The sequence below is a fragment of the Melanotaenia boesemani genome, chromosome 17 (genome assembly GCF_017639745.1).
Source record: "Melanotaenia boesemani isolate fMelBoe1 chromosome 17, fMelBoe1.pri, whole genome shotgun sequence".
Classification (NCBI taxonomy): domain Eukaryota; kingdom Metazoa; phylum Chordata; class Actinopteri; order Atheriniformes; family Melanotaeniidae; genus Melanotaenia; species Melanotaenia boesemani.
In genome coordinates this window covers 31,100,491-31,124,577 of record NC_055698.1, presented here as the reverse complement: position 1 = coordinate 31,124,577, position 24,087 = coordinate 31,100,491, and the positions used below count along the sequence as shown (strand labels likewise).

The window sequence follows — 24,087 nt, the reverse complement described above, 5'->3', positions numbered from 1 at the left end:
AGGGCCCATTTTGATCTTATATTGGCAAATAAGACGTTTTTTTTTATTTTTTTTAATTTCATCTTCTTACTCTCAGTTACCGGTTGATCTATCAGGATTTGACTCCACTTCAGTGACTCTTAGTGTTAATCATTATTTTATTTTCTGCAGGTTAAATGTTAAATTTGTACTGATTTCTAATTGATGACAAAAAATAAAATACCAATGTGGTGTTTTTTAATTATTATTATTATTATTAGATAACCTGTGACAGCAGCTTAATGAGGACGTTGGCAGGCTGACAACGAATGCCACAGCCAGTTCAGGTATTGAGGTCCAGATACCTGGCAGAGAGCAAGACTGCAAGATCCTAGGATCCTTTAAAATATTGGGAACACCAAAGTCACACTTACCCAAACCTCTTCTGGCTGTCCCTACAGGTTTTATGCACACCAGCCTCATCAGTACCATGTGAGCTGGTGTTCTCTAAACCTGGAGAACTTGCCTAAAAAAAGTAATTACCTGAATGCCAAGACAAAATTATTTTCTTTATTAAAATTGTGTGTGTGTGTGTGTGTGTATGTGTATATATATATATATATATATATCCTCCCCTGCTTCAAACACAAGTACATAAGCAACATCCCATTCACATTTTCACTATGATTTTCACGTTATGACACACGTTTACATTATTTGACTGTATATTTTAGAGATATCAAAGATATTTTAAACTTAGATTAAGATAATAATACTATATGAAACACAGTTACTTTAATAATATTATATATACTAGGTCATTGAATCAGTATGTCAGTTGAGTATCTTAACTCGGTTGCCTGTAATGATGTTTAAGATCCAGCAGGTGTCATGACTGAGCAACACTGTGACACAGTATCAATACAGTTTAGGTAATGTGCCGCTGTCACGAGGCCTCGTCTACCCATCACTTCATCATAAAACCATTTCATTATAGGCTGCATAAAATGTTGTTGCTAAATATTTTGCGTTTTCGGTCTTTTACAGGAACTCTTGAACATCGATGTTTCTACGAGCCTATTGACAGTGAGCACAGAGGTATAAAAACACCCCCCCGGAAACGACTAGCCCTCTTCTAGTGATCCAATATGGCGGTGAGTAGTGCCCCACATCGTACGATAGGGATCAAACACGAAGTTGCAGAGAAATCCGCAATCATCGGCGCTGTAGAGTTATTGTAACGACTGCTTAATCTCCAGAAACTTAGACTCCACGATGAACGATTAATCTGGAGACGTATTTGTTAAAAACACCACGAAATTATGTAAAAACAAAACCGGCTGATGCAAATGGGCTAGCCATTGGAAATATCCCCCACCCCGTCATTTTTTTGATGTACTCTAAAAAATGTTCTTAGCGTTAAGACGGTGGGACCATACTGAAGACTAGTCTTCGTTTATTCTGTGTAACATGGATTCGTTTGGGGGTTCTTATTTAACTTCCGGGCACGTACGTGATGTGACGATGCTAACTGCCCCAGCAGCTGGGATTTGTACAGACATGTCCTCTGTCCGGCGTGGTTTGGTCACAGACTCCCGGAGTAACCGCTTTCAAGACTTTGGTACCCAGGAACAAACCCACAACTTTAGGACTCAAAAAGAGTTAACTTCGTGAGCAGTGACAGCTCAGATAAATTTAGTTAGCTAACTGGCCTATCAGCGGTGTTAGCCAACGTTGTGCTGAAGCTAAACTCGACATGGCAGCAGTAGTCAGCCAGGTGTGAGCATTTTACTACAGTTAGACGATGCTGTGTTTTTCTACTGACTGTCTCCATAGTAACAGACTACACTTACACTTTTTTTTTTATATATATAATAGGACCAGGGTGAAAAGAAGGAGAACCCCATGAGAGAGCTCCGCATCCGCAAGCTCTGCCTGAACATTTGTGTGGGTGAGAGCGGAGACAGACTGACCAGAGCTGCCAAGGTGCTGGAGCAGCTCACAGGACAGACACCCGTCTTCTCCAAGGGTCAGTATATGGTATCACCCTACTGTAGATCAAGGGTGTCCAAAGTTGGTCCTAGAGCAGGGGTAGCCAACGTTGGTCCTCGAGGGCACCAATCCGGCAGGTTTTCCAGATTTCCGTGCTCCAACACACCTGACTTAAACTAACGAGTCATTTTGGAGATCCTTATAGGCTGTTGGATCCATTTAATTTGAGTCAGGTGTGCTGGAGCAGGGAAATCTGGAAAACCTGCCGGATTGGTGCCCTCAAGGACCAACGTTGGCTACCCCTGTCCTAGAGGGTTGCTTTCCTGCAGGTTTTCAGTGTTTTCCTGCTCACACACGTCTGACTCAGGTTAAATAGATCCAACGTCCTGTGAAGTTCTGCACAGATGTGTGGTGGAGCAGGGAGATGTGGAAAACCTGCAGGATTGTAACCCTCAAGGACCAGAACTGGACACCCTTACTATAGAGGAATAATGCAAGCAACACCACAAAACCTGGGTTTTAAGATTCTGGGTTTTGTTTCATTCGCAGCCCGCTACACCGTGAGATCCTTCGGTATCCGCAGAAATGAAAAGATTGCTGTCCACTGCACCGTCCGTGGGGCCAAAGCAGAGGAAATCCTGGAGAAGGGACTGAAGGTAAGAGACTTGACTTTTTTTTTTTTTTAAATGCTTTCAACTCCTACTTCCTAACTTCCCATCTTCCTTCAAACCCTAAAAAACAGTGCTGAATTGGTATCTGACTGTCCTGTGATATATTTTTTTCTTTTCTGACAGCATTTCCTTGGTACACCAAAACAAACTTGTGAAGCATTTTCTTAATCATTTTATTTTGGGGAAAAACTTAAATATTTTAGAGATGGAGAATTACCCATATTTCATTTCCCTAAATTGATTCATTTTTTTAAAATCATCTTCTAGCCAGATAACGTCATTTCCAGTAATGTATTTTGCTAATGATATTTAAATTTTAGCTGTCTTTTCATGCTTATGTGTTGACATTTGCATTTTAACTAGAACTTAAGGTTGTTTTGCTGCTTGGCTTTTAGTCACCGCTGAGTGAATTATGGCTTCTCAGTTCTAATGATGGACATGGGTTTTTTTTTGTTTTTGTTTTCTTTTTGGGGGAGGGGGATATTTGGCTCATTTTTAAAGTGAGGAAAAAAGAAAAAGTTTCAGATTTAGTAGAACTAATTTGTTCTCCACTGATAATGGGTGTAATCTAAGTCTGTGTAGATTCTCAGTTTTCCAGGGTTGGTCATTTCTAAATGATTGAGGCGTTGAGCCTGGATTTCTGTTCTTATTCCTGAAGATATTTCATTTATCAGTCAACAAACTGACAGGAACTGAATGTCTCATCTTTGGATTTATCTTTCCTGTGGGTCAGTTAGCATGGAGGTGAGAGATAAGGCACCTGTAAGAATCGGAGAAAGAACAGAACCAGATTGCCGTTTGGGTTGTCCACATTTAGTTCAAATAGAAATGTTTAAGATGAAACTGAAAGTAGCTCTGATACTCGGTGATTATAGACCTCCTCTGATGTTCCGGCTTCCAGGTGCGAGAGTACGAATTGAGAAAGAACAACTTCTCCGACACTGGAAACTTCGGCTTTGGCATCCAGGAGCACATCGATCTGGGCATCAAGTACGACCCCAGCATCGGCATCTACGGTCTGGACTTCTACGTGGTAAGTGAAGTGGCTGCTTTAGTGTGTGGGTAATGATATTATACACTGAGGCCCAAACTTTTGAATATTCTCATTTTAATGTATAAGGTTATCAAAGTATTTTTAATTTTCCAACTGTGCTGTCTGTCTATGGGAGAAGGTTGGATTTATTTGACTGGTTGTTTTTGGTCGTTTTTATATTTTCTCAGCTGAAGATGTGTGCACGTTTTACCTGTTTTTAGTGTATTTAGTGTGTTTTTGGTTAAGGTGCTAAAGTATTTAGCTCTGCTTATTTAAAAAAAAATGTTGTATTCGGTTCCTTGCTGAAACAATCAAATTTATTTCACATCATGTACAATAATTACATGAATTAAAATTTCCGCATGCTTGAGTTGCTGTGGCTTGTAATGGTTTCCTTTGTTAGTTTGATCAAATTAGCCTTTAAAATATTTTTACAAACGCCCAAAGCTTATGATTGATCTTTTTCGTGGGTTTGTTGGCATGAAGCAGATTATTAGCTACAGACGCTGACTGGATCTGCAGTCCAGAAATGTTTTTCGGTTTTTAGCTGAAACATTTCCGATCGGTTCCTTTTCTCCCTCCTGTCCAGGTTCTGGGCAGACCCGGCTTCAGCATCGCCGACAAGAAGCGGAAAAGAGGCCGCATCGGTTTCAGACACCGTATCCGCAAAGAGGAGGCCATGCGCTGGTTCCAGCAGAAGGTGAGTTTAAGATTCAGCGTCCTGAGACTCTGAGGTTAAGTTTCTGGGCTTAATCCATGCAAATTATTTTAGAAATAAGGATGAGGGGAAACCTGCAGACAGCTCAGGGTTGTACCTGAAGATCGCTCCCCTGTTTTATGAATCGGAGCATGAGGACTGAACAAGTTTAGCTAAGATGTTGTAGACCTGCACCCAGTGGAACTGTAGATAGAAGTTGATGATTCTGTGGGGGCTTTCACGTGACTCTGCATGTATGTGCTGCAGGGATTGAGGCATAAATCAGGCTGTAAACCACGACCTAAAGATTTCAGCTCAGAAGTTAGTCGTTCCACCTGCAGACTTGGATGGATCTGTCAGGAAAACGTATCAGGGTTCATTTTACTGAGGAAGAGGAGGAAATGAGTCGTGGAGATGAAGCAGCGATCAGTTTGACATCCTGAGTCAAAAATAAGAACTCGCTTCATTCTCCTATATTTATTCTTGGATGTTGTCACAGGATAATACTCCCGAGTTTGAATTGTTAACTTCAGTGCAGAGCAAAGGATCTGATTGGTTCTTGGATCATGCAGCACATGAACCAGGGTGGAGCGTCCACCACATCCTGAATGACAAACCCTCCAAAATCAGAGAAAATAGGATTTAAAGATTCATACAAAGCAAACCTGATTTTAGTTGTTTTATGGATTGGACAGTTTTTTAAATGATTTAATGTTTCATTGTGATTTTTTTTTTTATCTGTATATCTGAAATATTTAAAGTTAACGTGAAATTTCTCCACGTCTGTTTCAGTACGACGGCATCATCCTTCCTGGAAAGTAAAGCACCACCTCTTCGTCTTGTTTGTAACAAACTAATAAAATGGGGAAAAACATGGATTTGTCTTGTTTTTTTTCTTCATGTTTGTGACATTCATCTATTTTTGGCTGCTGAATGTTAAATGTCGTCATCGCTCCTGATCAGATGAAAATGAAATAATCCAACCCCAGAACCAAGAAAAACCAGACAGACTTGATCGTAAAGCAGCGGTAAAATCCATTCCAGCTGAAACGTAGAAGTATTTGAGTTAGTTTTGACTAATTTTTCCCAATCAAATGAGCCACCAGTTTACAAGATGGAAAAATTTGCACACAAGTTGTAAATAAGCTGTTTATAAATAAATATTTTCCATTTAGATCCCAGCAGATGTGCAGCCAGATTGTCAGTGCGGTTGTCACTGAGGTGTTTTTACCTGTGAATTTTTGTAACATTTAATGAATAAATGAGCAGAAACAGGCCTGGAAGAAGAGTGAAAAACATAAATGCGTCTGTAGTTTGAACTAAAGTAAACTTGATTGGCCAAAACTAAACGATTAAGCAGAACCGCAGTCGGTTGTACATTTTTGTTCCTTGTCTGGTTCATTTTCACATTTAGGTGTTTTTGGTGGTTATACATAGTTAGAGATGATATAAAATTAATGCTGGTGTTGACCAGTAAGGAAAAAATGCCTCTAGAAGCTTAAATTTGAGGTTTTTTATGTTATTTTTATGTCCTTGTTGGCTTTGGGTGTCTGATGCACATGACCAAAAGTAAAAAGTTTTTCTGTATTTCATCACCTTCAAGTTTAAGTTTGGTCATCCTGCAGGAAATTAGTTTTAGTTTTTAGTGTCTTTAAAAGCAAAGTTTTACATACTGGATGTTTTTTTCATCAGCGTCATAGTTTGACTTCTCTACCACATGGCTGCAGCATCGTGCCATTAAACAGTTGAACTGAGTTGCGGATGGAGCAGGAGTTCAGATGTTTGACCATCTGAAGCGAGCTGTAGTCCAGAAAGCAGCATTTTGAGTCATGGACAGAAGACTCTGTTCTGCAGGTTCTGTAAAAAGACATTTTAATACAGAAAAATAGTGTATATTGGAGGTTGTTGAAGTAGATTAAAAAGCACTTTTAACAGTTAGGTGCCTGTACGTGATGGTGATGCAGAGCTGTGGACGAGCTATGATCCTGTTCCTCTGCTGTAGATCAGTTTTAGTCCTCACTCCTCCTCTTCTGTCCTCCTCGTGTCCAGTTTCTGCCTCCGTGCCGAGGTAAGCCAGGTTTCCAGCTACCAGCTGTTTGGGAATCACCATGTTGCTGCTAAAATCCTGTTTTCTGTCTGTCAGACTGTCTGATCGTTGCTGGTTTCCACAGATGAAACTAAAGAAATAAGAACAGTTGATGTGTCTTTGACAGACTGCTGGTAACAAAAAGCTTAAAGATCCAATTGAAACTGGTTCTTTGCTAAGTTGTCTTCTATTATTCGACACTACACTGGTCCATCCGATGAGTTGAAGCTTTTTTTCTGCCTGAATGATTCATAAGTCAAAGTTAAGTTCCTCTGAAATGTTCAGGTACCAGGACTGGACTGTAATTGAGGGAAAGTGATGTAAAAAAAAATTTGAGACCATCAGAAAGATGGAAAACTGTTGATCAAAACTACTCTAACGGATTACAACAAAGTGTGGCTGCTGAGAAGAGAAAAATTAGGGTAGATTAAGACATGTTTATGAGTTTTAGACTGCCTGCCAGTATCAGATAAACCGGGGAATAAAAACTGAAGGGAGGACACTAACGCACTATGAAACTTTCTTCAGCAGCATCTTAGGCTGTGATCCGGGTTAACGTATCATCCACAGCCCTTTGGGGAAGTCGTAGCTACATCCATCCATCCGTCCGTCCATCCGTCCAGCCTTGTATCAACGCCTCGGGCTGCTAGTTGTGTAATGGTGTGTGATGGATGATCTTGGAGATTTATTTCTGCTCATGGGCTGCTTAGCTTTAAACTGGTGTTTGAAATCTCCATCTCCTCTAGCTAATTTGCCTTTTAGTAAAAATCTTACATCAAACGATTCAGTTTTTTTCTACTCTGACTTCTGAATATGTTAGTTTATATCTTTACCTGTCAGACGTCCACACACGTATAAAACAAAACAGCAGAATCTGCACGTTTGGGTCAGATTGTCTTTATTTATTCAGTGAAACTCCACAGAAACCATAAATGTTGATGAGATAAATACAAATACATCCGCTCATATAAACCACATCTCATGATGATTACCATTAACTTTCAAAGTGGTCCATAATTTTTTTCAGCTGCTGGAGTCTCACTGGTTCTGCTGTTTCTTTTAGTTTCAGTAAAAATGATGTTTAATGGACAGGTGAGCTTAAACTCTTCTTTATTAATTTTTTTTTTTCTTCTGATTTTTCACTTGCTTCATGTAAATCTTAAACATTTGAAGTCAGGGCACTTGTACATTTATTATTTTTTTTCTTATAAAATATTAATTGCTACACGTCTATATTTTGTTTCTTTAAATAATTTTTGGCACATTTTCACCACACTACTTCACATATGCATGAAATAAATAAATCCACAATCAGGTTTCTTCCTTGCTGATCGTCTTTAGCATATTTATGATGAATATTTCAAGTCTGATGAGGAGAAATCCACATTTTTGCAGGTTTTGGTAGAAATTGGCTCATCTGCTGCTACTCATTCTGTCACACACTCATTCACACAGCTTAGATAAATCTTTGTACACAGACTGTCAGCGGATTCAAAGTGTTTGTTCAAACCAAACCACCACCATCATAGATCACCTCTGTTCCTGCCTTTCCATCCTTCATCATCATCCTTCACCGGTCGCCTCCACCTCTGCCTCCACCTGCTCAACTCTTCTTTTCATCCACCTTTACCTCATTTGTTTTTAATCACTCTAGAACTTCCTTTTGGGACCACAAAGGCTCTTTTCTGCAAACCAGCACAGATAAATGAACTTTTTGTGGGTCTGTGGCTGGTTGACGTCTAATTTTAATTTATCATATAGGACATATTCTGCAGACTTGTGTTTGAGAAAACATTAAATTGGAAATATTCAGGACTAAACTATCTTAAAACATTATGTAAATCTTTAAATTTATTATCATTACCAACATTTTCTTTGTCAATAATAATTGAGTATAAATGTCGAGGTGTTATTTGTTGTCCTGTGCTGCAGAGAAAAGGTGTCAGACATGATCCAGATGTCGTCCGGAGGTCGAACCGCCCGTCCCCTCTCTCGTGTCTCTCTATGCGGTGGTCTTGTGGGCTGCAGAGACGCTGCTCTCTCTGCTCCGGTTCTTCATGGCCTGGTTCTGCTCCTCGTGGACCAGGGTGTTGCGGTGCTGCTGCCGGCGCGGTGCGTGACGCGGCGGCAGGGTCAGGGCGCAGCAGGACACCCCCACCGTGGGCTCTGGCAGGTCCTCGCCTCGGGACCAGCTGTCGGTGGCCGGGTCGTACTTTTGAACAGCCGCCTTGTAGCGCTTCTCCGCCTCATTCCAGCCGCCCAGCAGGTACAGCTTGTCGGCCAGCGGGGAGAGGCCGGCGGTGCTCACACCGAGTGGGAGCGGAGCAGCCCGGCTCCACACTCCGGTGTCCGGGGAGAACACCTCCACTGAGAGCACATCGACCCGCTCTCCACTGGGCCCGAGTTGGCTTCCACCCACCACGTAGACTTTTCCTCCGAGGGTGGCAGAGCAGTGCCAGCCGCGGGGCGTCTCCATGGGGGCTTTTTCGGTCCAGGTGTCGGTCTCCACATTGTAGCACGCCACGGAGCGGGAGTAGGCGCAGCTGATGTAGCCACCCGTTACCAGGATATTTCCGGAGGGCATGGTGGCGCTGGAGTGGCAGCAGCGGGGCACCTCCATGGGCGCGCGCATCTGCCAGGTGTTGGAGGAGGGCAGGTAGCTCTCAGTGGTCGCCAACAGACCCTCCACGTTACGCCCGCCGATGGCGAACAGGCGGCCGCCGCTGGCAGCCAGAGAGAAGTGGGTGCGGCGCTGGCGCATGCTGGCCAGGTGGAGCCAGGTGTTAAAGCGAGGGTCGTATCTGATGGAGACAAAAGGTGGAGGGAAGAGTCAGGAACTCAGACAGTTCGCGTGGGGCGCCTGTAAATACAGCTTTAAGTGTTTTCAGTGTTTCATTTAAATTAATTATGAGCTGATTGTGAATTTGAAACAAGCAGCAAGTCTGCAAGTAGTTCCAGGGTGATGTTCAGCATGGTGTAAAAAGTAGTTCCAGGGTGATGTTCAGCATGGTGTAAAAAGTAGTTCCAGGGTGATGTTCAGCATGGTGTAAAAAGTAGTTCCAGGGTGATGTTCAGCATGGTGTAAAAAGTAGTTCCAGGGTGATGTTCAGCATGGTGTAAAAAGTAGTTCCAGGGTGATGTTCAGCATGGTGTAAAAAGTAGTTCCAGGGTGATGTTCAGCATGGTGTAGCATCTTTTCTTCTTCTAACATGTTTGGAAACGTTTGGGAAGTGAGGAGACCAGTTGCTGGAGTTTTAGGAGAGGAATGTTGTTCCATTCTGGTCTGATGCAGGATTCTAGCTGCTCTACAGTCCTGGACCTTTGTTGCTGGATTTCTGCTTCCATGATGCTCCAGATGTTGTGTATTGGTGAAAGGTCTGGACTGCAGGCAGGCCAGTTCAGCAGCCAGACTCTTCTCCTGTGAATCCATGCTGCTGTGATGGATGCAGGATGTGGTTCAGCATCGTCTTGCTGAAATCTGCAAGGCCTTCCCTGAAAGAGACGTTGTCTGGATGGGAGCAGATGTTGCTCTAAAACCTCCATGTACTTTTCAGCATTGATGGAGCTTCACAGATTCACAGATAAGCTGATTAGTTGTCAAATGCTCCTCCAGGTGTTTCTAATTTGTACCAGTTACTTTTCCAGCCTTTTGTTTCTCCTGTTCCATCGTTTTACAGACGTGTTGCTGCATCAGATTCACTATCAGCTCATATTTTTCATGAAGTAGTAAAATGTCTCAATTTCAACATCTGATATGTTGTTTAAACCAGACATTCAGTCCATTTTCATAAATGGGGTTGAGGTGGAGAGGGTTTCTGATTTCAGGTTCATTAAGGAGGACCTGTCCTGTTAACACCACAGCACCGCTGAAAAAAACCCAACAGTGACAGTATTTTCTCAGGATGCTCAGAAAGAATGACCTGATGGAAAAACTGTTCTTGTCCTACTGCTGCTGTGGTTCACTGTGGTTTGCCAGCTGCATGGCAGCAGAGAGGAAGGCAGAGGGTCATCACCACTGCCCAAAAACTGATCGGTTGTTGCTTCCATCTCTCGAGGACTTTTACAACACACACTGCCTCAGGAGATCCCACAGTATCCTCAGAGGTCCCTCCCACCCTGGTTGCCACCCTTCTGACCTGCTGCCCCCAGGGAGGCGTTTTAGGGTCATAAAACCAAAAACAAACAGACTGAAAAAAACAGCTGCTGCAATGAAGTACTGAGTCATTTCGGTGAAATAGAGCCTGTGCAATCATTTTTGCTGTCCGTGAAATGCTAAATGTATTTTATTTTTATTTTATTTTATCGGTAGTGTATGTTTTTTATTGTGTTGCAAATTGTGTCTTATTTCTCTAACCTTCCAAATTCCTTTATGTTTGCATAATTTTTCATCTTATCATGAGAGCTGCTACCTCAGTTTTGTTGGACGCTGTGGAATGACAATAAAGTTGATTTTGATTATATTCTATTAGGGATAAAATACTGGTTGATGAAATTTGTAAATAATTGTATTTTCGTCCCAACATTTCTGGGAGTTGGGGTTGTATTTCTCCTCAGCTTTTCAGATATCTCCTATTTACCTGCTGAGGGTGCTGACGGCATGTTTGGCCTGGTTTCGTGCATCGTTCTGATCCTCTCCTCCAGCCACATACAGGAATCCGTCCATCACAGCTACACACTGGTTGAAGCTCTTTGCGGGCAGCTGGGTGAGGTGGCGCCAGGCGGCTCCTCCATCACGAGGGTCCCTCCACAGCACCTGGAGGCCAAAAGTTAGCGAAGACTCTTGTTTCATTAAGGTTTTAATTCACTTTAGGCATGTTGGGATATGATTAACAAAATCTCTTCTCATTTTTCCATCAGCCCAAGTCAATAAATCGTCCCAAGATGCTGATAAAAATATCAATCTGTATTTAAGTTCAGCATGGAGTAATTCACTGACTTTTTATTCCATCTTTTTACCCAAAATCTGAACATTTTTATTATTTTTATCTTAATTTATTTATTAATTGCTTTCCAAAGCGCACCAGTTAACAAGCAGATAAAATGTTATTATATGTGGAATTTGATTATTAATCTAAAAGTGCTTTTAGTTTTTTAATAATATACCAGTTCTGTAATTTGAGGACCCTGATACATATTTTTAGTTAAACATGCAGTCTTGTCACGTGAGCACCGACCTCGCGGCTGAGAGCTCTCTCGGTGAGAGATGGACGCCCTCCGACGGTGAGCAGAGTCTGCTGGGCTCCTCGGACCTGCGTGCGCCTGGACTGCAGGGTGTTCTGCTGGTAGGGCAGCAGGTGGTAGTTCATGGCGTCCACCAGCATGCGGTGACACTGGGGGTCCAGCATCATGCGGGGAACCGGTTGGATCTGGCTCACCAGCTCGCTGGCTGGGATCGTCTCAAAACGAATGTGGGACAAAAGCTCTGCAGCATGATCCTGACGGGAGGCGTCGAAGTCGAGCCACTTCATGGCAAGCTGCAGGAGAAGACTTCAGTGATTCAGGCAAACATTTCAACAACACTTTGACCCTCCACGTTGGAGGTTTAGTTAACCTGTCAGAGATCTTTTTCCTTGAATATACATCTAATTTCTTCCCTGGACAGGTTATTAAATAGCCCTACAGGGAACAGGTCCTGCAGGGGAAAAGGAGTCAGACGAACCCATAATCCAAACCCAGAAATATATGTCCAAGAAAAACACCACAAAACTAAAAGAAGTGGAAATGTAAGACAAGCATGATATGACCAAAAAGAGATGTAGCCTCAGGGAAACCAAATATCTGACTCTACTGTTTGTCTGAAGTAACATTTCAGATTTTTGTGTATAAAATCAGCTGATGACTTACTGACAGACCCACATTTGGCTCAGATTACTAAACTATCACTTCTTTCCCTCTCAGCTGCTCGTCTACTTCAGATGTGAAGTTGTGTATTAATAACCAGTTATGTTTGTATGTATTATAGCTACATGGTGATTTCAGCTTACAGTCGACCTGCAGGTGTCTGGTGTGCATTTGTAGGTCTGTGTTGAGGTCTGAACAGCTGGTCTGAGGTCTGTTTTTAGATCTGGTTGAAAATAGAAGAAAGTCCCACAGAGGGGAGGGGTTCATACTAGAAGTGTCAGCAGAGCACCTGCCATTTCTTCTCAGTGTGAATATGAGAAGCGAATGATTAAAAAGCTTTGATCTGATGTTTGTTGGTTTAAAATATCAGCTCCTGTGATTTGTATTAAACTGTAGTTTCAAACTTCATTCTTTGAATGGTTTTTGACCCCTGACCTGGAAAGCAGTGACCTCTGAAGGCAGCATCAGGGAGTCGTCCTGCAGGAAGGCGGAGATCTGTTCCAGAGTCAGCTGTGTGAAGAGTGGGGTCTCTGCAAACTGCACAAAGTTCTCCAGGACGAAGCGGCGGGCGGCCTCGCACACGGGCAGCAGGCCGTAGGCGGTGGCAATGTTCCAGATGTAGACGCAGGTCTGCACGTTGAGCTCGGCGAGCAGGAAGTCCATGCACATCTTGAGGAGCTGAGGGATCTGCAGGGTGGCGGCGGCAGAGACGGTGCAGCCGATGGTGTAGAGGGACATGTGGACACGTCCCAGGTAGGCGAAGGTGATGACGTTGGCCAGACCTGCAAAGGAAGAGATGGAAATTTGACTCAGCTGTCCTGATGAGAGTCTGAAATTAAAGAAAAGAAGATTAATTTGTTATTATCAGTCTCCCTCACAAAAATGACTTGTAGATTCTTGACAAGTCGCTGAAATAATGCCATTATATCAGTTTCAGGCCAGCAAACAAGTTAATTTTCTCTTGGGGTGAAATAATTAGTCATAATCAATATGTTTGCGTCCCCAAACAGAGCAGGCTCAGAATCTGCTGCTGGACTCCTGAGCAAGGCAGGAGTTATTTTCCATAACATGGAAAACTATTTAAAAAATCAGTCTATAAATATTCTAAAAATCAGTAATTACACTGATTTTAGTGCATGTTTTTATGTGAGATTTATATTTGACTACCCTTCCAGGTCCTTTCCAGGTCCTTAAAGGACGAAAAGGTCATCACCCCCAAACAACTACAAAATATTATAGATTATGTCTTTAGTAAATTTAAGAATGATTTAGAAAAAAACAAACATATATGTGAACAAACCAATATTATGTGTGTTTAGTTTGAAAACAGTGCCATCATGAAATTATACTAGCATTTACAGAAAAAGAAAAATTTGAATAATCACATAAAATATTTGGTAGTTAACTAAGAGATTTGAGCAAAACAAACAAAACAAATCTGCAGGGTTTATAGCAGATCTTTTAGGGGACCTTTTGTCCTCTTTGACCCAAAAGGGCGGTAAATTGGTTCCTGGTGTCCTGTTGGCCTTAAAGAAAAATTTTTCTTACCAAAGATAATCCCATATGGGCTAACACAACTAAAGTTAGGGCCAAAAATAAAGGAAAATTTTACCCAAATTGACTAAAAAAGTTCCTTATAACCTACAAGGGTTAAGTTTCTTACAGGTTCTTAGAAAAAAGGATTGTGGGCCTTGAGAACCAGCGTTGGGAATCACTGGTTTAGAAAATGAACCAAATTTGGATGAAAGGATTGTTGGTTTTGAGCAACATTGTTTTAGTGGCAGAACTAATAATAATAAACTGCTGAAATGGCCTCAGACGTCAAACATGAGAGACAATGACAGCTAATTTCTTCCAAGTGTAGCCTCATGTTACTGACTTTGTCTGAACTGTGACCAAGTTTAAATCAAACTACCCAGAGGTGAGAGGGAGGGCAGCTCCAGACGCTTCATCCCAGGGTCTTTGGCCAGAATCTCTCTGAAGTACTGACTGATGGAAGAAATGACCAGCTTATGGACGTCAAAGGCCTTCGTCTTACAGGCCAACTCCAGATCGGTCAGGAATCTGAGTAAACAGGACACAAATATATCTATCACCATACCTTCATGGTCACTTTGTAGATGTGTTGCATCGTGCAGCGGTCATACCGATCATAACAGTTCTTACATCATCTTCTATCACACTTTATTTGTAAGGTTCATTATTTGTTTTGTATTGCAAAATAATTTAATGAAATTCTGCTGGTATATAAAAAAACAGCAGTATTAGAGTGTTATAACAAAACTAACATAAATTTATTATATGAACTTCCAAAAGTAACAATAATAAAAAATAAATTATTTTATCAAAACTGTATCAAAACGTCAGTGATGCTTTTCTTTAATCTTTTTATTTTTTGTGTGTATTTTTAACTGTTCTATGAGATAATACATTGTCACATTTAGATAATATAAATGTTCTATAAAAATATCGCTGAATCATTTTCTTGTCTTGTTTATCACTGAGGCAAACTTGGTAATTAAAATGCAGGCTACTAAATTTTATGTTACAGTGGATGACTCACTAGTCCTCCATTTTAAGTTATTTAAGTGGCTAATTTGAAAATATGCCATCCTCATCCATGCAGATACTAGAAACCAGCCTTTAACTAGATTAGTGAACACTATGCATCAAAGAGTTCATTTAAATTATAAGCATAATAATCATTTAATAAACTAGGAGGAACCTTTAACAGAATAATATTGTGCTGTAATGGTATTGTATTTTTTATATATATTAGGATTATACAGTGTAAAAGTTTACTAAAACTGCAATAAAAAACTAATAATAACCATATTGTAGATAAACTGTATATATATATATATTAGCAATAAATCAAACTGTTTTTGTAGTTGTTGTATTTTATTGTTACTGCGCTGTACTTTGTTTGAATTATGTGTAATTTTTTGTAAACTTAAGCTAAAGGTTGTATCTTTACTGGATCATAATGTCATTGTTATATTACAAAAACAGAACTAGTAGAAGTGGATATTATCATAAGTCTCTGAAGTGTTACATCACATGAACTGACTTCTCCTGGCGCATCTTGCTGAGCTCCTCCAGCAGGGCGTTGCCATGCAGGGGCCGCGTGAGCTCGCTGCCCAGGCCGAGGCCTCGCTCCCCGGGCTTGATGACGGGCGGCGGCAGCGGCAGGTTGAGGCTGTTCAGCTGGGCGATATCCAGCTGAGCGATGTGCTCGATCTTCTTCACCCCGCTCTCCACCACCACCACGCCATCGCCACGGCTCTCCACCTTCAAAGAGCCAGAGGTGGTCTCCATGGCAACCTGAGTGATGGTGTCCATTGCAGTCTTCTTCTGACGAGGGGCCTTCTTCTTTGGGGCCATTTCTTGACTGTGGATGATTAGTTTAACTTAGATAAATGATACGTTTTCTAAGCTGAGCAGCACAAGAACCACTTGGGAACTTACGATAAGTAGCACGAGTCCTTGGTTTTGTCTTAGCTGAGCTTTAGATCATGTGAAGCTTTTGTTTCAGTTGGTGGTTTTACTTTAACACAGCACACAGCACCTGAAAGCAGAATGAAAAAAATGTGAATTATCTGCTGCAGCTTTGTATTAAATCCCAGTTTGTTCATGTAAAAATGCACCATTAAAGGCCCAATTTGATGATCAATCAAAATATTTTAAATGTGTCCTGTGATACCATGTCAGTTGCTTTCACTTTATGTAATTCTTGACATTACGACCATTATATTTTTAGATTTTAAGTCGTTTAATATAATTTTAAAATGTTTTCAGGTTTATGCCGTCATCAGATTTACATTATTTGAATTTTGGCAATGTTTTTAGAAACCAAGATGTTGCATTAAGTTTAGATTTCTTTCTGCATTGACAGGAAAATAATCACAAATCATTGTTGATATTTGCAAAAATTTAAACAAGAAATCTTCAAATTCTGACATTGTGCCATTTAAGCTTTTAAAACTCATTTTAAATATCTCTAAATTTAAATTTATAAATATGCTAGATAGATAGATAGATAGATAGATAGATAGATAGATAGATAGATAGATAGATAGATAGATAGATAGATAGATAGATAGATAGATAGATAGATAGATAGATAGATAGATAGATAGATAGATAGATAGATAGATAGATAGATAGATAGAACCTCTTTATGAAGCGGAGCTGCAGCGTCTGGTAGAGAAAGAGCTCTGCTGTCCCTCCAGTTTACTGTGTGGTGAAAGTCAGGAATTGTCCATGATGGAGACCAGTTTGTTGAGACCTCCTGTCTCTGACTGTCTCCAGTGTCTCCAAGTTGTGTGCAATGATCTTACCAGCCTTGTGGATCAGTTTATTGATCAGTGAAGGCCTCACCAAACCCTCCGACAGGTGGGCATTACTCTGTTAATTTGTAAAACAGCACAACAAACACTGACTGAGAGGTAACACCTTTTACTAAACCCAGCAGAGGATTTGTCTCTGTGGGTTGGTTGCTGTGATTGACAGGTGCAAATGTCCTTCATGGGCCACCGAGAAATGAAACTTGAGGTCGAGTTTGTGTTTTACAACCAGCATTTATTGCAGCTCTTCTCTCACACACAGAGCAAATGAGGAATCTTATTCACTGTTGCACTGAGCAACTGGATCAGTGTAGAGTGGGTACAAACAAAGTAGAGGGAAAACTGAAAATTTAGCTTTGAAAAATATGTGTTTTACTACAAATAAAGAGAATCTGGCATGCTTCATTTTTTTTAATTTTTTTTTAATGGCCAAAATAGAAAAGGGTTATGACTCTTTCCAACAGTGCGGACTCCCTGGCTTGTTGAGAAGCTTTAAAGTCTTCCAACCAGGAGGTGACAAACTGAGACCGACAGTAAACTTTGTCCCTGGCTCACAGTTTGTTGATAATTATCAGAGCCAAGTTCAGTTTGGAGCTCTGCACATGTGAAGCAGAATCTCTTTCACACTTTACAAGAAGTACATCTTCACCTCATCTTTGTCCTTACAAAAATATATCAAGATAAACAATGGATTGAGGAGCATGTACACTGTTTTAACTGTTAGCTGTTCTTGCTTTTTGCCTTTCCATGTCACAGTCATGAAGTTAAGAATGTCATTTGAGGGAAACAACCTTTTAAGTCCACATAAAGGGGAGGATGAGGTGGATGAAGGAGAAAAGCAACTTCAGATTGCCTTCTGACAAAACCTACTAAAAGTTTAGCACCTTTTGAGCATGACTATAAATAGACCATTAAACGTGGATCTTTTGCACAAGTGGCGACTAAACTCGACTGACTAGATTTAGAAGAATAAAAATGAAATGCACATTTATGCAAAGCCTTGTAATACTCCTGCTTGGATTCTGCTTCCACAGAGGTTTCCCTACATTGGTTCGAGTCCTGTTTGTGACACCATTATGTAGTTGAAAATATATTTTAATAGTACAAGTTCAGTGATAAATGACTTTATTCAGAGACAAAGAGATGCGGCCCAAACGTTTGTCAACTGCTGCCACTGTATGTGTGAATGAGTGAATAAAACTGATGGAAAAAGGTTTTGTTTGCGCCTCATCTCTCTGTCTTAGAATCAGCTCATCCATCACTGAACTTTTCTTTAGAAATATATATTCATCTACAAGCTTTTATGTTGTTATAGTGGCCACATGCAGGATAAAAAGAGAATAGAACTTGAATCAAAACTGCGAGTCTATGTTAGTAACAGTATGAAACATGTCCCTCAGCCACGATGTAGTATAATCCCAGTTTAGGTCTTATTGTTATTAGTGGGCTTAACATCTTTGATTTATGATCATTTCTGATGGGCTTCTTATTTCAGCAAAGAAACATCTTTGTTTCTAAATAGTTTCTTTCACATTTTCTTACAGAGAATAATTTCACATGTTTAATCTTTTGCTGCAGAAAAAAGCCAATCTCCATCATCAGTAACATTATCCAGTGATTTAAATTAATGGCCACGATGCCACAACTGAAGCTGCTGCTGAATCACTCCGGTTTAAGCTTCGGTTCTAACCCTCTGTCCTCTTAAAAATAATACGCCAACACCAACAACTCAAACTCAACTACAGTGAGCCATCATGACCACAGAAGTATATATGATTCACCCTTCTTCCATTCCTCTTTAAATAGCACATACTGGCTCGCTGGTCAGTGGGCTCCACACATGGACAGAGCTGGGATGGGAGGCAGGATAGAGCGGGACGGATCTGCAGCTGTTGTTGGTGTAACATGAAGAGGAGAGGCTCACAGTTACAGACAGTATACTTGTGATGTTGCAATCCCTCCTAAAACACTTGAAACAGCAACAAGCAGCAGCCACGACTCTGCATTGCCTCACCTCATTGCATCGCAGGAAAACTGTAGGATTTCTTTGTAGCAGAGTAAATGTGAGGATTTCACTATGTTTACAGAGGCAGAGAGTTATTCAAGCATGAGAAAAATGTATTTAATCAGTCACAAAAGAAGTAAGCTGACCACAATTTCAAATGTGACTCAGGCTAATGAAAACATTTTTTTTTCATATATTTAGACAACATGGATATTTATGATTAATTTATTTCATTTTATAGTATTTTTGGAAACATCTATTTGTGTTCAGTGGACAAACAGCACTGTTATTAAATGAGACACAAAACATAAGAAAGCTAAAAAAAAAAGATCTTTTAAATGTATAGATGAGTGCTCACACCATAAGGGTTTTAGCAGCAACACCTAATATGCTAATTAGCACTAATCATTAGCACTATGCCACTAATCACACGTGGTTTTGAAAAAAAATGCATATTTGGTCAAAACTGAGCAAATTATGTTTAAAATGTGACTGAAATTAGTCAAATTTGAAGTGTTTGAATTGGGTCAAAAACCAATCTAAAGATGTCAAAATCCAGCTATCTGCTAACGCTATGTGTTTGTCAAAGCTAAACCTAATACTTTTTCCTGTTTCCTTGAACTTAAAAACTGTTTTGATGCTGGGATATAGTAATTTAACTAGTTCAGTTCCACAAATAATTAAGTGGCCACAGCTTAAAATGATATAAAGTAAATAAAGTGGAAATAGTAAAATAACAACCCTAGCTTAGCTTAGCATTTTGTTGCCTCTGACTTTAATATAATTTGCATACTTTTAAGTTTAGGAAGAAACATTTATACATTCTTAAATCATTTATTGAATTAGGTTCTTAGCTTTCAGTTGCCTAAAGAATCTGGAGAAGAATCAGTAATACATTTTTTTAACTAAAACAGCTGATTGCAGTGCTTTACTTTTCCTTTCATCAAGGACAAAGAATCCAGACACATCTATTGATAATCTGGCTCAGATCATGAGGAGGGGCTGCTATGACATTTCAAGCGAACTTGGTAACAGGTGAATTCAGGGGTGTGAGAATAATCTTTACTCCTCGTTGATCAGCTGTCAGAAATATTTGGTACCAAGGTCAGAGCAGGGAGCAGCTGCACCGTCAGCCACCATACTGGGAAGCAGACGTCAACCCTCACCATCTTCATCGTCATCATCATGGATGACATGTTCACCTTTAATGTTACTGCTATATCAGTGCAGGCAAACCTCCAAACCAAATATTTACCCGGGTTTAAATGCAGCATTAAAAATCTGCAACTGTGGTTTAACGCAGTTATTTTTAATACATTAAATACTGAATGGCAGGGAAGGCGTTCATATGTAAGAAAAAGGAGTTGAGGTGATGGTTTGAATGATACCATCACGTCTGCTGGGGAAATTGTGTTCTGTTACTAAACTCAATTTTAACATAGTGACAATAGTTCATTATGCTGCTTAAAAAATAAAATAAATTAAATTGGTCTGCACTAAAAAACTGTTGTTGCTCCATTTATTCTCTTATTGTGTTTGTACGACCAACAGTTTATGATAAATAACTTTCCATACAGATGGATTAATTTATGTTTTTAGCCTTATGCTAAGTCAGTTGTTCCCAAACTGGAGGGCCCCCCAGCGGGGACGCAGCAATAAATAAAATGTATAGTTTTTGTACTGCTTGCAAAACATGGACATATTTGTGAAAGTAGCAATGGTCAAATGATGATGAGTCAGCAACAGAGATTTCAACTACTAAAACAAGACAACAAAATATGATGAGGCATGTCTTGCCCTAGTCTTGACCAGGTAATGGTCCAGTAATGGTAATGGCCAATGGTGGGTAATAAAGAGAGACCACAGTGTGTTGTATGTCTCAAAATATCAGCATCTGACAGTATGAAGCCAAATAATTGGTACAACACCATGTGGGGATGTCTCATCCTGAACACAACAAGCCTGTAGATTACTTTAGAGATCAACTACTCAACTGTTGTATATAGCAGAGTTGTTTTATCAAAGCAGCATCCGTCTCATCGAAAACTCACCTTACCTGAAGTAGATTGCAGAGTTTCCTGGTTTAAAACACCTCACACTATAGTAGAGTAGCTCCTTCTGCCACTGACATGGTTTTAACTATAGTTAACGAAGTAGCAGCCAATACACTAGAGACTATTTTGTGGCACATTTCTTCGTATGTTTCTTTGTAAGCATTGAGGTGCATGTGGTTTGGAAACCACAGTGCTAAGCTATGCTAGCTAACACATCAAAGATGGCAGCATGTCAGACATACACACTGGAAATCTCCTTGTCTGCAGGAGGAGGGAGGGGTGGTGGTGGAAGAAGTTGTGGGACATTTGTTTAGGATACTTCGATTCAACTCCCCTGTTTAATCTGTGTTTTTAGTTTCACCTTGGAGGTTATGGTTTGACTCCTTTGTGAGCTCCATTGCTCTTTTAGTTTTGAACGTTATGAACTGTCGTCTAAGCCTTGTATGTACTTGTGTTATTCTACATTTTCTATAGCTCCTATGTCATAACTTATAGCTGATTTATTGTTTAATTTAATCTTTATCTTTACTTGCGTTTTAAACCTTGTTCTTCATTCATGCAGTTTTTAAGCTCTCTTCTTCTTCTTATTTTTATTGCACAACACTTTGGTCAGCTGTTATGTGGTTTTTAAAGATATGGTAATAGTAAATAAACTCATTTTACCTTGTATGAGCTTGTTTTACCTTCACACACATGAAAAAATGAAGAATTTGTACCCCAGGATAAGAATAAATTGATTATGTTAACTTAAAAAATAGGAACAAATGATGAGTCTTTGTAATAAAGAGCCTAAAAATCCCATTTAAAACTGAATCTGAAGCCTTTTTTTTATGACTGTAAAAAAAATCATTCCTCTAAAAATGGTGAAACCTGAAAATGAGTGAAAATACATAAAATATATAAGAAAAACTTATAAAGACCTTCAAAAAGCTGCAGAACTATTGATCATTTTAATATAATACAACAACATTTAGTGTCTGGGAAGAGAAATATAAAGTACTAATGTACAATAATGTTGATTGTGAACATACTGCACACAAGCACAAACAAAGCTCCTGCTCCTCTACAGTCGCTGAGCGTCTTTTCTTATCTCATGAGGGTATTTATAGCATCTTACCCACACAACATGTGTGTGAGTGTGTGTGTGTGTTAGAGAGTTTGTAAAGGACAGCACTGATACCCTCGGTACTACAGTTAAATCCTACTAGCTGCTCCACATTGTTTCCATTCAGCAGATCAGTATTAATATTGGGATTAATTCTACTCTGATGCCTTGTTTAATTTCACCTGTGGTCTCCAGATCTGTGGTGTTCATGTCTACCAACTAAAAGTTGTTAAGGTCACAAAATCAAACCGGTTTTAAGGGAATTAAATAAAATATTTTTACCTCTTTCTCCCACGTATTCTCCTGACCTCTTCACGTCTTTTTCTTTCTCTTTAAAAGTCTCTCTTCTTCTTTGTTGTTGTTTTCTCACAGTTTCCTCTTTGCTTTGTCCCTCTGTCCGTCTGCAGGAGTGCTGCGTGTGTGTGTGTGTGTGTGTGTGTGTGTCAGTGTTTGTGTGTCGGCATCAGGGTCCCAACCAAACTGTGACGTAGGATTCAACCTCTGTCAGACCCTCCTCTTCCTTTTTTCACATCCATCTCCAAATAGAGACTGTCCTTGTCAACCTCCCCTCCAAAAATATCCCAGAGCAGGCCAGCTCTCTTCTCATCGGGCCTGCCTCGCCCCCTTCTTTGGGGGGTTCAGGTTTTAGACTGAATGCCTCTCTTGAATATTTGTGTCCTTGGTCAGATCTTTCAAATAAAATCTGCTTTCATTTGTTAAAAACTGGCTGAAATAAACAGACGATCATGGATCAGATGTAAAATGATGCCATCTCGGTCTCAGGAGTGTTTTTGTTGTCTGTTTTTGGCTCAACATGATCACAGTTTTCCTGTCCAGGGTGTACCCACCTCTTCTCCTGATGACAGCTGGGACTTGCTCCAGTCACTCTGCTCTGGATGAAGCAGCAACAAGAAATGGATAGATAAATTATCAGTTACAATAATAAACATGAAGATGAAATCCATCATTTTGTGTCTGTTGTGGGATCTTTTTGGCTCTCAAATGTTGCTGCTGTCATAATCGCTACAACCACTAGAGGGATCCTGCACTGGACCATAAGCAAATGTGAGCTATGTCAGGTCATTAAAGAGATTTTATTTGATAAATCTGTCCACTCATTTTTTCACATTCACATCAGTCTATGAAATAAGTCTATAATCTATCCGACTAGAGTTACAGACAGTGAGATTACATTTTTTCACTTTAATTTCTGAGCATATTTATTATTTCTAGTACTTAACCAACATGAATTTGGTCAAATTTGGTAAACTTCAGTCACTATCAAGTCACTTCAAGCTGATTGAATAATCAGTGTGGTTTATAGGGGAAAGTGGTTATAAACAGTATTTACTTTCTTAAAAGGAGAAGAACTTGTTTAGTTTATTAAGTGGTATCAACAAAACATCTTCTCAATGCTGATGCCACAGATGGATTTGATGCAGTGAACATAAACTTGATTCAGGTTAATTTGTTTATACCCTTTACTTAAGGGTATAAATTAATGAACATAAATAATGTTTATTCATAAATAAATGTACATGATATTCACTCATTTATACATACATTCATACAAATTCTAGAAACGGATGCAGCAATAAACACCACGATGAACCTAAAATAAAAGAATTCAGAACAAGCAAAAATTCCCCACAGCTCCACCAATTAAAATACCTAAAACAGCCACTGCATAAAATCAAGATAAACAAAGAATCCAAAACCTTAAATAAATACAGAAATATATTAATAAATAAATAAACAAACAAACAAACAAACAAACAAACAAACAAACACTACTACTACACCTAACACTACTTACAGAAAGTTAGGGATATTCAGCTCTCAGATAAACTTTACAGACAATTCAACAGTCACGCTTCATGATTCAGACACTTCTTCTGATGTTTTTTTCTCTTTTTTGCAGTTGTTTACCTTATTAGAGAACAGCAAGTTATGCAATAAGTACTTAAATACTGAAAATTTATTCATGTCTAAAAAAAGGTCTAATTAACGTCATCTGTAAAAGTTAAAGTACATTTTAAGTACTTTCTGAAAGCATAAATAAACCTGAATATCCCCAACTTTTGTGAATAGTGTATGAACTTGTGTTTGGCAATTATAAGACATATCAGTATTTTATTTTTATTTATCTATTTATTTTATTTTTACTTTATATTAAACCATAACTGTTTCAGTTTATGCAATTTGAGAGTGACAGACCGCTCAGATTATGTGATCTAAATAAAGGTAGACCGATTCTAAATTCCTCTTTGTTCATTATAACTTGGGATTACTACTACTA

At 39.6% G+C, this 24,087-nt stretch overlaps 2 protein-coding genes across 2 annotated transcripts; one reads left to right on the top strand and one right to left on the bottom strand.

Annotated features, from left to right (window-relative positions):
* The first annotated feature begins 1,699 nt into the window (after positions 1–1,699).
* Positions 1,700–5,227, top strand: LOC121656574 (60S ribosomal protein L11). Its single transcript, XM_042011633.1, has 6 exons — positions 1,700–1,735; positions 1,837–1,987; positions 2,500–2,606; positions 3,523–3,654; positions 4,244–4,354; positions 5,144–5,227. The coding sequence occupies exons 1-6, from the start codon at positions 1,715–1,717 to the stop codon at positions 5,171–5,173; spliced, it is 552 nt and encodes a 183-aa protein (XP_041867567.1). The 5' UTR covers positions 1,700–1,714; the 3' UTR covers positions 5,174–5,227.
* A 2,319-nt stretch (positions 5,228–7,546) lies between these two features.
* Positions 7,547–22,246, bottom strand: klhl43 (kelch-like family member 43). The gene is made up of 8 exons (XM_042011632.1): positions 22,071–22,246; positions 15,747–15,846; positions 15,349–15,669; positions 14,194–14,342; positions 12,714–13,060; positions 11,612–11,911; positions 11,015–11,190; positions 7,547–9,238 (listed from the first exon to the last, which is right to left on the bottom strand). Exons 3-8 carry the CDS (start codon positions 15,660–15,662, stop codon positions 8,440–8,442), a joined length of 2,085 nt encoding a protein of 694 aa, XP_041867566.1. The 5' UTR covers positions 15,663–15,669; positions 15,747–15,846; positions 22,071–22,246; the 3' UTR covers positions 7,547–8,439.
* Positions 22,247–24,087: the final 1,841 nt, after the last annotated feature.